Here is a 14,031-nt window from a genome sequence, read left to right on the forward strand (position 1 = left end):
GACTCACTTGGTAGTCCAGGCTGGCCTCGAACTTATTCTAAGACACAGCCACTACCATTAGGTTCTAAGAGCTATGAAGAGAAACAAAAGAAGGCGAAGAGGAGGAAAGCGTGAGTTTATGTTGCTGTATAAGACTGGTGTCGTTTTATCAAGCATACCTAAAGGCAAAGGGGCAGAGGGAAGGGTGGTCAAGGTACAGCCAATTCCAGTCCTGCAGTCAGGAGCACACCAGGCTGCCATTCCATCACTTGTTTATTTTATTTTCGGGGGTTGTATCAGTAATTACCTTCATGTGCCAAACAACAAATGTAAGCAGCAGTGCGTGGCTTTACCCAGTTAAATACGTAATTCTGACATAGTGAAATCTATGACTTTAACTGTCGGGTCGTCAGGTCTCTCTCCAACCCAGATCCTCGGGTTCTGCTTCGCTGAGGATCCAGGTTTTGAGCATCTCGAAAGCAAAACTGCTCGGGGGAGGTCACGCACTCCGGGGGGCGGGGGGGAAGGAAAATTGGGCGGGCACGTCCGCTGCCGGCCCCGCCCCCGCCGCCTCCGGGATTTCCCCCAGGTCCTAACAGGAACGGAAACAAACGCCTGCGGGTCGCGGCCGACGGCGGCTTCCGGGAGGAGTTTTGGACCGCGCGGGCCCCCGTCGGCGCTCAGCTTTCTCCGGAGGTGGCTGTGGAGGAGCCCCGCGGCGGCGGCGGCTGTTTTGAGAGCCGCTCGGCGTCAGCATGGGCGACCACGGGCTGGAGCTGGCGTCCATGATCCCCGCCCTGCGGGAGCTGGGCAGGTAGGGTCGCGCGTGGTCGGCAGCCTCGCGACGCCGGGTCTGCCCGGTCGGCGCCGCGGCCTGCCGGCGCTTCCCCATCCCCGGTGGCGGTTGGCGGGAGCGCGGTCGCGGCGCGCGTGCCGGGTGCCCGCGCAGCGGCCGCTCCGCGCGCGGGGACTTGCCCACGCGAGTCTCTGCTTTGCGTGAAGGGTGTCTTCCGGGCGTTGTCCCACCCTCACTCGCGTCTGGAAAACCCTTCTCTGGTTCTCTTCCTTCTGGCGGCTGCCGGGGAGTTGAACTGGCTTAGGTTTCTCTTGGAGAATCACGGCCCCCCGCCTCTCAGCGAGGGCGGTGAAGGGCTGCAGGGGCCGTTGTTGTTTCTTCTCGAAGAGAGATGGGATTTTAGTCAGAAATCCGAGGGGCTGGCCACAGAGCGACGTGCACAGCGTTCCCCGAACTAAGAGTTGCCGCTGCATTTGTAAATAAATGCCTCTTGTCGGCCCGACCGAGCGTCGCACGCCTTGAATCCCAGAACTCGGGAAGCAGAGGCAGGCGGATCCCGACGCCAGCCTGGTCTACCAAGTGAGGAGACCTTGCCTGAAGAAGGCAAAGGAAAAAGCCCAGAACAGATGCTTTGTTTCTGTCAACCCCAGGAGTGTCAGGAAAACCAGGTTCCAATTTGAAGAGTTGCTGCCTGCCACGCCCCTTCATCGCGGCTAGGCTTCCCTCTATCCCGAGAGCATTGCTGCAGCTGATTTACAGTTGAAATTGCTTTTCGATTTCTTAAACTAGAAACTTTGCACGTCAAGTCGGTGCTGACCTTAAGTCTGTGGGATATCTGCTTTTTTTTTTTTTTTTTTTTTGCGACCGTGTTCATTTTCTCCTGTTAGCCAATCCCAAAAACCTAAATTAGAGAATAAGTGAAAGACCACTTTTGCCCTAACTGCTTCATTACCCTGTGATTTTTTTTTTTTTACTTTGCAAAATATACTTTATGGGAGCACTTAGTAATTTCTGTCTTTCTAAAAGTATATGAGTAAAAAGTGATTTTGGGAAACTGATGATAAAAATTTTGTTGTTCACCATCACTGAGATTCTGTCTCAGAAAAGATGGAAGGCAATGACCGACACCTGAGGTTGCCTCCTGGCCACAACACATGCACCATGGCATGAGCACCTGTACTCACGTGAACATGTAGGTACATGCATTATACACACATATAGACTAAAAAAAAATTAAAAATTTAAAACAATTTAACTGCTGTTTTATTAAAAACCTACATAACTCAACATTTAAAAACTCATACTTTGATGGAAAAAAATGATTTCAACCCCCCACAAAAACAAAAACCAAGGAGGTACCATTTCAGACCATTATAGTAACTATTGTATATGTTAAAAAAATTGGTAAGGATATGGAGAAAGTAGAATGATATAACTTAATCACTGTGGGAAATGGAGTGGAGGTGATACAAAAAAGGAGGGGAATAAATACAGAATTATCCTATAATCCAGCAATTCTTTTTTATGTAGACCCAAAAGAATTAAAAACAGATTTGAACAGATATCTGTACACTGTTGCTTATAGCAGCGTTATTCACACAATACCTAAATGGTGGAAGCAAATGTTCACCAATAGATAAGTAGACATAACCCTCCCAAATGTGGCGTAAATACAGAGACTATTATTCACTGTGAAAAGGAAAGAAATTCTAATATACTACAACATAGATTTTTATACTAAACCAGTAGTTCTCAATCTGTGGGTCATGACCCCTTTGGCAAACCTCTACCTCCAAAAATATTTACCTAAGCCGGGCGTTGGTGGCGCATGCCTTTAATCCCAGCACTTGGGAGGCAGAGCCAGGCGGATCTCTGTGAGTTCGAGGCCAGCCTGGGCTACCAAGTGAGTTCCAGGAGAGGCGCAAAGCTACACAGAGAAACCCTGTCTCGAAAAAAAAAAAAAATATTTACCTTATGATTCATAACAGTAGCAAAATTAGTTATGAAGTAGCAACAAAAAATGATTTTATGTTTGGGGGGTCACCACAACATAAGGAACTGTATTAAAGGGCCTCATCGTTGGGAAAGTTGAGAACTAAACGGAGTCACAAATGGTAAGTATGATATGCAATTAATAGAAGATACCTAGAGTAGTCATGTTCATGGAGATAAAATAGTGGAATGAGTATTGCCAGGAAGTACAAGAGGGGGAAATGGTAAGTTACTGCTGATAGGGTGTAGAGTTGCAGTATGGGAAGGTAAGAAGTTCTAGACATGGGTAGTGGTAATGTGCTGAACTTAATACTATAGAACTATACACTTTAAAATCATAAAATGGGCAGGCAATGTGGCGCACGTCTTTAATCCCAGCACTCGGGAGGCAGAGCCAGGCAGATCTCTGTGAGTTCGAGGCCAGCCTGGTCTACAGAGCAAGATGCAGGACAGGTACCAAAACTACACAGAGAAACCCTGTCTCCAAAAAAAAAAAAAAAAAAAAATCATATAATGGTAAACTATACAACTTATATTTTATCAAAATAGACCCAGATAATATTTTCTAAAATTGTTCTAATCCTGTTCACTGTTTCCTTTGGGAAATTCCAACCTTCTTGGCATTTAGAATCAACCTCTCAGATTTCTGTTTGGCCTTTCCATGTCTCCTTATGGCTTTTCTAACTTTAGCGTTGGTGTCTCTGGTGTTTTTATTAATTACAAGTGCATTTGTATCCTAGGCTTCCACTAATATGAGCTGTGTGACCTTAGGTAATTTAACTTCTAGAACTGTCAGCTTCCTCAGATCCACATTAGGTTTAGTATCCTATCTTGTTACTTTTGAGTCAGAGTAGCATTGACAATAATGTTTAGTTTTATTTCATACATATTGTATAACTAGATCTCCATGCATTTTAAGATCTTGAAGTATCCATGTATCTTATAGATATCCCACTTAGTTATTGCTTTGAAACCTCGGAGTATTTCAGCTGTTTTTACTTTTCTCCCGAACTGTGCTTCTTATGTGGATTGGTAAATGGCCTGACAGTCTACCCTATCAAGTCTCCACTGAACTGCTTCTTTTGCCTTCTCAACATTAGCTTTTTTGCATGGCTTGTTGCATTATAGGTGCTCAGTAAATTTGCATTGACTTTAAGAATAACTGTCATTATCATGGGTTGTAGCACAGACTCTATTAAATTTTCATTTTCTGTTTTGTGGTGATTTTATGTAAAGTCACAGAGCTCAAGCTGAATTCATTCAGGATTTTAGGGAACCATTCTGTTGAATTGTATTTCTCATTTTTTTTCCCCCAATGCTGATTGAACTCAGGGTCTCCCACATGGTAGGCAAATGCTCTGCCACTTTGTATTTCTTTCTAATACTTTTTCTTGATTATCCCTAAGAATAAATATATATATTTCTTTCTTAGCATTTTTGTTACCTTTTTATTATGAAAAATTTCAAATACAACAAAAGAAAGAATTGTATATTGATTTAGTCCTTCATAGCCTTCTTTCTCTCAGCACATATTATTCTGCACTAAATCCTAGACATCATTTCATCCATGTCAATAATTACCAGTAAGGGATAGAGCCTTCTTTTATAGATTTATTTATTTAATTTTGTGTGTGTAAGTATTTTGGCTACATGTATGGGTGTGTACCATGTGTGTGTCTGGTGCCCTCAGAGGTCAGAAGAGGCCATTGGATTCCTTGAAACTGGATTTATGAATTGTTATAAAGTATAGGGGTTGGGAACTAAACCAGGATCCTCTGCAAGAGCAGCAAGTGCTCTTAACACTGAGCTGTCTGCCCAGTGCCATGAGCAAGATGGCTTATGGTTCCACTGGTGCTCGAACCTAGGACTTTATATATATGGACACAGATAACTGCTACCTATGGAAACATGTTTGATACTTTTAAAATATAATCATGGTACCATTATCAATTTAAGATTACTAATGTCATTTGAGGTCTAGATTAAGATCACAAATTGTAATTATTTGATGTGGCTCTTAAGTCTTAATTACAGACTTTCTTTTCTACTCTTAGAATTTGTGTTTTGTTTGTCTGAGACAGGGTCTCTCTGTAATGTAGGTCCAGTGTCCTGAAACTCACAGAGATCCACATGCCTCTGCTTCCTGAGTGCTGGGATTAAGGGGTGTGTGACCATGCCCATTCACAGAATTTATTTCTTAAAGAAGCTCTGTGCTACAGATTTTCTAAAGATCTAAATCAGTACTGTTTAATGGAACTATAGTTGAAGCTACATATGTAATTATTTAAAATTTTCTAGTAACCACATTTTAAAAAGTAGGAAGGAAAAAAAAATTAGGTTAGTAATATGTTTTATAGGCTGTGTATTAGCTAATTATATCCAAATATTACCATGTTCATATGTAACTGGTATAAGATGATTAATGCACTGTTAATTTTTTTGTGCAAGTATTTGTAATCCAATATATATCTTATAACACATTTTATTTGGGAGTAACCTCATTTCAAGTATTAAATAGTCACAGGTGGCTAATGGTTGCCATTTTGAGTGCACATTCCTAAAATCCACACTGGCATTTAAGACCACCCTCCACACCACACCACCACAAAATTAGTAATGGCTTTAGATTTTTTGTTTACTTTTTTTAGACAGGGTTTCTCTGTTTAGTCCATCCCGTTCTGGAATTCACTTTGTAGACCAGGCTGGCCTCGAACTCAGAGATCTGCCTGTCTCTGCCTCTTGAGTTCTGGGATTAAAGGTGGGCACAACAGCCTGGCTAGCCTTTCATTTTTAAGCAGTAGAATGCTGTCTATGTTAACATTTAAACTACTCACATTTGGCATGTTCAACTTTAGAGAATTTTCTTACAAATTAAAAGGTGAGTCCTTTTAAAGATTAAAAGCTTTTTATTGGGTTAGTTTGTGAGACAGAATCTAAGTAATCTATGCTGACCTAGAATTGCTAGCCTCCTGCCTTAGCTTTCAGTTATAGGTATGTGCCACCATGCCTCTCATAAAAAATTTTTTACATTGATTTATTTACTAGGAGGGAGAGTCACACACAGCACAGTGCATGTGGAGATCAGAGGATAACTCGTGGGGGTTGGTTCTCCTTCCACCATGTCAGTCCTAGGGATGGAACTCAGGTCTGGCTTGGCAGCATGTGCCTTTATGTGCTCAGCCATCTTGCTAGCTCCACCCCCCCCACCCCCACCCCCCCGTACCACTTTTAACAAACTTTTCTTTGTATTTTAGTGCCACTCCAGAGGAATATAATACCGTTGTACAGAAACCAAGACAAATTCTCTGCCAATTCATTGACCGAATACTTACAGATGTAAATGTTGGTAAGAAGAAATTATTTTTTACATGACCTTCAGGAATTAGATGGTTTCCATGTCAATATACTACCATTTTTTTTCCTCTAGACAGTTTTAGTTACAGAGTTAATATTTGTTAGAGATACTAATTTCAATCATGTTGTTACTCAGTGTTGCTTGTTACTTAAACATATGTAATTTAGACCTTAAAACCAGGTTTGTGTTTCTGTTAATAAACATGATTTTCAACTGGCTTCCTAGAGTGCTTTGATGTGCTAGCTATAAAACATTTGATCAAGTCCAATCATATGGACTTTTTTTTATTGACAACTTGTGCCTCTGGTAGACATACAGCGAACAAACCTTGCCATAGCAAAAGGTTAAAGTAGAGTGGAATTTGTTACCAACACATTTTATGATTTATCATAACTATTAAAACTTTATTCTTTTCAATCCACAGAGTTAAAGGTTGCTAAAAAAGAATAGCAAAGGACTATGAAAACTTACAAAAAGTGGTTTCATATGGGGCTCCCTCTGTTTGAACTACTTTCCTTTTCCCTCTGCCAACTCCTTATCTAGGAATTCCTTCATGGTATTTTTCCAGAACTGTTTCCTTTTATCCTGAGTTACCATGCCATGTTGCACTACCATTTTTTATATTTTTTATTTCTTTACCAGATTATTGGTTCTTTTTGTCTTTATTATTATTATTATTATTATTAAGAGATTTTCTATTCATTTTACATACCAACCACAGATTTCCCTGTCCTCTCTCCTCCTGCCCCCAGCCTTTTCCCCCAACCCATCCCCCATGGGATGGGGAGTTAGCTGAGCCTGGTGCATTCAGTTGAGGCAGGTCCAAGCCCCTCCCCACTGCACCAAGGCTGTACAAAGTGTCTCGCCATAGGCACTAGGCTCCAAATACTGGCTCATGCACTAGGGACAGGTTCTGATCCCACTACCTGGAGGCCCCCTAAACAGTTTAAGCTGAACAACTGTCTTGCCTATCCAGAGGGCCTAGTCCAGTACCATGGGGGCTCCTCAGCTATTGGTCCACAGTACATGCGGTTTCACTAGTTTGGCTAGTTGTCTCTGTACTTTTTCCTATTATGGTCTTGGTGTCCCTTGCTCATAGAATCCCTCCTCTCTCTCATCGATTGGACTCCAGGGTCAGAGTGGGAGAGCAAGGAAAGAGATAGCATGATAAATAAAGACATCATGGGAATAGAGAGAAACAGAGTGCTAGGGAAGTTCCCAGGAATCCACAAGGATGACCCCACCATAGACTACTGGCAATAGTCGAGAGGGTACTTGAACTGGCCTACTCTGGTGATTGGATGGCTTAATACCCTAACTGTCATCATAGAGCCCTCATCCAGTGACTGATGGAAGCAGATGCAGAGATCCATGGCTGGGTGCCAGGATCCAATCGTTTTTGTTTTTTATCTTCAGATTTTATCATGGTGCCTGGCATCTTTTTTTTTTTTTTTTTAAGATTTATTTATTATGTATACAGCATGTATGACCAGAAGAGGGCACCAGATGGTTGTAAGCCACCATATGGTTGCTGGGAATTGAACTCAGGACCTCTGGAAGAGCAGTCAGTGCTCTTAACCTCTGAGCCATCTCTCCAGCCCCGGTGCCTGGCATCTTGTAGGCCTGTCGTACAAATGTTTACAGAATGGGATGTATGATAAATTAATGTACATGGTTATTATAAAATTAGGTGGCAGGCTGGAGAGATGACTCAGACATTGAGCTGACTGCATAAGCATAAGGACCTGCCTTTAAATCCCCAGCACAATCTTCAAAAGCCCGCTGCAGTGGTGCACACCTGTGATCTCATGGCATATCTATGGAGCTTCCTGGTCCAGCCAGGCTAGCTAAATTGGTGAAGTCTAGGTTCAGAGAGAGAATGTGTCTCAAAAATGATTGAGGCAGACACCCAACATTGACCTCTGACCTCCACATACACATTCACACATACCCATGAACATGTACATACACTTATACTACACACATACAAAAAGAACATTAGATAAGATGGTAGTATTTCTCCATATCAGTTTAGCACGAGTACTCTGCTGGACAAAAGTTTGATTACCAAAGTCTAGTTTCCTAAGGAAAGCTGTATTGTTTAGTTTGTCATGACTTTTTAAGAAGAATCTTTTATTTCTTAGTTGCTCTAGAACTTGTTAAGAAAACTGATGCTCAGCCGACCTCTGTGATGTTACTTGATTTCATCCAGCATATCATGAAGTCTTCTCCACTTATGTTTGTAAATGTGAATGGAAGCCAGGGACAAAATGAGGCCAAAGACAGTTGTATTGGTAAGTGCTATTATTTTATGTAAATCATCAGTCAGTTTTATGATAATCTCTTTTCTGCTTTTCTGAATAGCACACACACTTGATTACATACTTCCAAAAGTCATATTTGCTATATATTGAGGCGAAAGCTGATAGTGGTTTTGTTTCTTTGTTTTTGCGTTAGGATCACTATATAACTGGCTGGCCTAGAGTTCACTTTTAGACCAGGCTGGCCTGGAACTCACAGATCTGCTTGCTTCCTGGGTGATGGGATTAAAGACATGCACCACCATTCCCAGCTTTAGTGACTTACTTTTTTTAAAGTTTTACTGGAACATCTTCTCTAGTTACTACAAAGCCTATTTAGACATTTTATTCAAAAACACTTACTTATGCTGGGTGTGGTGTTGCACGCCTTTAATCCCAATGCTCAGGAGGCAGAGGCAGGCGGATCTCTTGAGTTCAAGGCCATCCTGGTCTACAGAGCAAGTTCTAGGACAGTCAGGGCTACACAGAAACCCTGTCTCGAAAAACCAAACCAAAACAGCAGCAACCAAGAACTTACTATACTGCCTTTTAAAACAATTTTCTTTTTGTATGTTGAAGCTTTTTTCTATGTTACTACCCATTTGTCTTTTTTTCTAGTTCCCTCATAAAGGGATGCAAAGTAAACTTTTTCCTATATAATAAAATATTTTAGAATTTGTTGGTAGTATTACAAGTATCTACTTTGGTATTATAGCCTTCAAAGGATATTTTCTGACTCCTCATGGCCACCTAGGATTGCCTTGGTTGCTGCTGCTTCATCTGTTCTTATTACTAATGTTCTGTATTTCTTCTGTCATAAGTTCTTAAATTATACTGTAGTCATGTTGTCAGTCTTAGCTATATTTTCTAAAGCATGGACTATAACCAACAAGTGGGTTGTGAAATAACTTGAGAGCTACTAATATTTAAAACAAGATGAACTGGGCATGGTGGTGCATGCCTTTAAACCCAGCACTTGGAGAGCAGAGGCAGGCAGATCTCTGAGTTCATGGCCAACCTGGTCTGCACAGTGAGTTCCAAGACATCCAGGGCTATGTAGAGAGACAATCTTAAACAAATAAATAAATACATAGACACACACTCTCTCTCAAATAAGTAAATGGCATGTGCATATGGATAGGGGATTGGATCTAGCACTTTACATGTAATAGATAATCTATCATTGAACCACACCTCTAAGTCTCCATTCAGTAACTTTTCATTGAAGGAAGCTGGGTGTTGTGGCTTACACATCTAATCCCTAGCACTTGAGAGGTGAGAGCATGGGTATCATGAGGAGTTTAAGGTCATCCTTGGCCACACAGCAAGTTCAGGGCCAGTCTCAAAAAAGAAAAACAGGGTTTTTGTTGATGCAGTAATAGTAGCTACAATTTGTTGAATATGTATTATGCTTTGGAAACTATGCTATTTCACATACGTTATATTACTTGATCCTCACAATAACCAGTATCATAGATATCATTATGCAGCTTCAGAGAGGTGAAGTTGACATAACTAGTAGATGGTAAGCTAAAACCTTTTGTGTAGCTCAGAAGTTGCTATTCTGAAGTACAGCCTTTCCATCATGTGGGAGACCTAGACTGTTCTTCTCGTGAGAGTTATACTTTAAAAATCAATCATCAAGCACTTAACAGATTCACACTTATGATATACTTGCTTATTTAATATATTTTCTGTTTGTTTCAAAGAATTCAGTCATTGGATCATTACAAGACTTTTACGGATTGCAGCAACTCCATCCTGCCACATGTTACACAAGAAAATATGTGAAGTTATCTGCTCATTATTATTCCTTTTTAAAAGCAAGAATCCTGCTATTTTTGGTGTTCTCACACGGGAATTACTCTATCTTTTTGAAGACTTAATTTACCTCCACAAAAGAAATGCAGTGGATAATGTTATGGAATGGCCAGTGGTTGTTAGTAGATTTTTAAGCCGATTGGATGAATACATGGGATGTTTACAGCCAGCTCCTTTGCAATTCATGAACATGCAAAATGTAGAATTTATTGAAGTCACTTTATTAATGGTTCTTATTCATATTGTTCCAACTGTGTTTTTTAGACGACAAGAGTTGTTACTGTGGCAGATAGGCTGTGCTTTGCTAGAGCATGGTAGTCCCAAAATCAGGTCTTTAGCAATTAGCCTTTTAACTGAACTCTTTGAGCTTGGAGGATTACCAGCACAGCCAGCCAGCACTTTTTTCAGCTTATTTTTGGAATTACTACAACACCTTGTAGGAATGGATGCTGACCAATTGAAACTGTATGAAGAGCCAGTGTCAAAGCTGGTAAAGACGCTATTCCCCTTTGAAGCAGAGGCTTATAGAAATATCGAACCTGTCTACTTAAACGTGCTGCTGGAAAAACTCTGTGTCATGTTTGAAGATCGCGTGCTTATGCGACTCAAGTCTGATTTGCTGAAAGCAGCTTTGTGTCATTTACTGCAGTATTTCCTTAAATTTGTGCCAGCTGGGTATGAATCGGCTTTACAGGTCAGGAAGATATATGTGACAAATATTTGTAGAGCTCTTGTAGATGTTCTTGGAGTTCAGACACATATTGGGGTAAGTAATTATTAAGACTGCACATTAAATGTTTTGTTCATTTAAGTGGATACGATGTAATAACAAGAAAAGAGAATATCTTGCACAATAATGCATATGGAGGGCATGATGATTTTCATAGCTTAGTTTCATTTCCTGTCATAGACATTTTACTTCCATTTCAGAAAAATTAGTTCATTATCTTAGTGAACTGCCAATGGAATAGATTGTTTTAAAGTAGAATTTTTAAAATGTGTTTATAGCAGCATTAATTGAAAGAGGGCTGGTTATCTTAATTGGAGGAAATGATTTAATCATTAAGATTTTTATCTGTGAATGATTTCACTTTAGAATGAGTAATTAGTGATACCAGATTATACCATTTTCCCTGTTTGGATTGTGGGGAAAGACGGGCAATAAAATACTCAGATATATAGTAACTTGATTCAGTATTTTAAAAATTAAACATTTTAGCTTATCTTAGTCTATAAGTCTTGTTAGATTTATAGTATGAAAAAGTTAGTGATTCCCTTATAAAAATTTCTGCATAGCATTTTGAGAAAGTGGGGAAAGATTATAGTGTATATGTGTTGTAGACCTTTGAAAGCCATAGAACCATTCTTAATTGATAGAATGTAAAATAATATTGATTAATGTGAGTATTTGATTTGCCTTATAAGACTCAGAATTAGTTTATCTCCATAGAAAACATGTAACTAACACCTAATGCATTTTTTCTGTTTATAAATAATGTAAACATATCTCCTAAGAGGTAGTATATTATTTTTGTTTTCTCAGTACTTGTTGGGACCATTTTATGCAGCCTTGAAAATGGAAAGTATAGAAATTATGAAGGGAATTCAGTGCCAAATGCAACAGGAAAATCTCAGCGGTAATAATGATGAAGTGTCACCAAAGAGGCGTAGACTCAGCTCTTCTCTCAACTCTTCCAAAAGACCATGCAGACAGTCTGAAGAGTATGACGTCATCCGATTTTATTTTAGATAGTTTATAAATTTTATTTACCTTAAAAAATAAATTTATATTAAGTATTCTGGTTTAAGAACATCTTTCTAAACATAGGCAATAGGAATGCTTAAAATAATTTGCTAGTCATTGTGATTTACTCTAGTATGATACTATATATATAAATATAGTTACATTAAATGTTTTTGCATGCCTGTTCAGTTTAGCTTTTTAATATTCGAGAAGTGTCTGCCTGTGTGTTATATTTCAAATCTTAACAAATATACTATTTTTTGTGTGTAACTAAAGAGTTGCTGTAGTTCAGCCAAATTGGACATTTTTTAAATCTATCCTAATGTAGATAAAAATTGATAATACATTGCAATTTTTGTTTTATTTTTATAATTACTGGTGTGTGTGTGTGTGTGTGTGTGTGTGTGTGTGTGTGTCTTTCTGTCTGTCTTGTCTACATGTGTGTATAAACCACAATGACTCTGTAGGGGGTCAGTGAGAATGGGTTCTCTCTTCCATCATGTGGGTCCCCACAGATCAAATTCAGGTTCTTAGGCTTGGTAGCAAATGTCTTTATCTGCTGGGCCATCTTGCTGGCTCTTTTATTTTTTTAATTAATTAATTTGGTTTTTTCGAGATGGGGTTTCTCTGTGTAGCTTTGGAGCCTGTCCTAGAACTTGCTATGTAGACCAGGCTGGCCTCGAACTCACAGAAATCCTTCTGCCTCTGCCTCCTGAATGCTGGGATTAAAGGCCTGTGCCACCACCACCCAGCGCTGTCTCTTTTAAATATAGGCATTTACTTATTAATTTTGTGCTGGAGTATTATCCTAAGTTTACTAAGGATTATAATATAGTATAATCCTTAGTATACTAAGTAAGCACTCTATTCCTGAGCTGTACCCCACCCGATATTTTGTTTGAAATACATTTGTATTATATATTAATACCCTCTACTGTGATTATAACTATTTATAGAATTACTCGTGTGGATATGGACAAAAAGAGCATATTATGGAATTTACTGAAACAAAAAGCTGAATCCCTTCAGACTTCCCTCGAATGTGGTACTCTGAAGAATTCTGTTGCTGAGAAGTTAGAAGGAATCACTGTGGTATTACAGCTGACTGCTCTCTGCACTGTTCACTGTTCTCATCAAGACATGGATAGGTAAGAAAAAAAAAAAGAAAGAAACATTTGAAATTTTTTTTTTAAATTTTATTACGTGTGTGGGTGCATGGATACCAGGGAATGCATGAGGAAGTCAGGGGACAACTTGGTGGAGTCATTTATCCTGCTTTTACAGAGGTTCCAGGGATGAGCGTCAGGTCATCAGGCTTTTAGGACAAGTGCTTTACCCACTGAATCATCTCACTGGCCTATAAATAACATTTTTATTTTCTGTGTGGGCTGCCTTTAATGAATTTGTATTTACCGTTTTAAGAAACTTCATTACTCACTTGATTTCTGTGACCTTAGGACATAAACTTTGTAGTGAAGTAGGTAAGAAAATTTCTGTTGAATGTCTGCTAAAGGCTAGGTACTGTGCTAAATGTTGCTTCCAACTTAATCTTTATGTCAGTTCTAGAGGTAAATGCTGTCATACCTACTTTATCAACTAGAAGTTAAAGTGCAGAAAAATTAAGACTTTTTTCTCTTAAGCCTAAATAACTTTTCCCAAGGACATATGATAGCAGAACATACTTAAGTACAGTTCAGAAACTCATGTTCTTTTGACTATATTTCTTGAAATAGAGCAGAAATTTAGAGTGCAGAAGAGGCAGATTTTCTGTTCAGGATCCTTATATAGATTTTCTATCAAAAGAAACAAATATAACCTTTTGAAGACTTCTACTGCCACAATTTAAGAGAGCTAGCTTATGATCATTCTGTACTTCCTGACTGATTTGTAACTAACCAATACAGAGTTATAAAAGAAGAGATTTTAGGAAAATTATATTAATTCAGATGCCACTGAACTTAGAATTTGAGTTAAATTGAAGGAATAGATTATTAGATTCTTGTCCTTTTCAGAAGAGCGTTTGCCATATCAGTTACTAATTGCA

General features: G+C 39.3%; 1 protein-coding gene across 2 annotated transcripts in view; it reads left to right on the forward strand.

Moving 5' to 3' along the window:
- Positions 1-257: 257 nt before the first annotated feature.
- The window catches only part of Atr (ATR serine/threonine kinase), a 112,577-nt gene continuing 98,803 nt past the window's right edge, over positions 258-14,031 (forward strand). The window contains exons 1-6 of one of the 2 annotated variants that reach the window (XM_028866010.2): positions 258-793; positions 6,022-6,113; positions 8,267-8,416; positions 10,132-11,009; positions 11,787-11,965; positions 12,944-13,135. In XM_028866010.2, the coding sequence (XP_028721843.1) occupies positions 735-793; positions 6,022-6,113; positions 8,267-8,416; positions 10,132-11,009; positions 11,787-11,965; positions 12,944-13,135 (1,550 nt within the window). In that variant the 5' untranslated portion in view covers positions 258-734. Of the gene's footprint in view, positions 794-967; positions 1,968-6,021; positions 6,114-8,266; positions 8,417-10,131; positions 11,010-11,786; positions 11,966-12,943; positions 13,136-14,031 lie in introns of those variants that run through there. The other variant, XM_037207849.1, reaches the window with a different exon arrangement.

This window comes from Peromyscus leucopus, chromosome 7, assembly GCF_004664715.2.
Source record: "Peromyscus leucopus breed LL Stock chromosome 7, UCI_PerLeu_2.1, whole genome shotgun sequence".
Classification (NCBI taxonomy): domain Eukaryota; kingdom Metazoa; phylum Chordata; class Mammalia; order Rodentia; family Cricetidae; genus Peromyscus; species Peromyscus leucopus.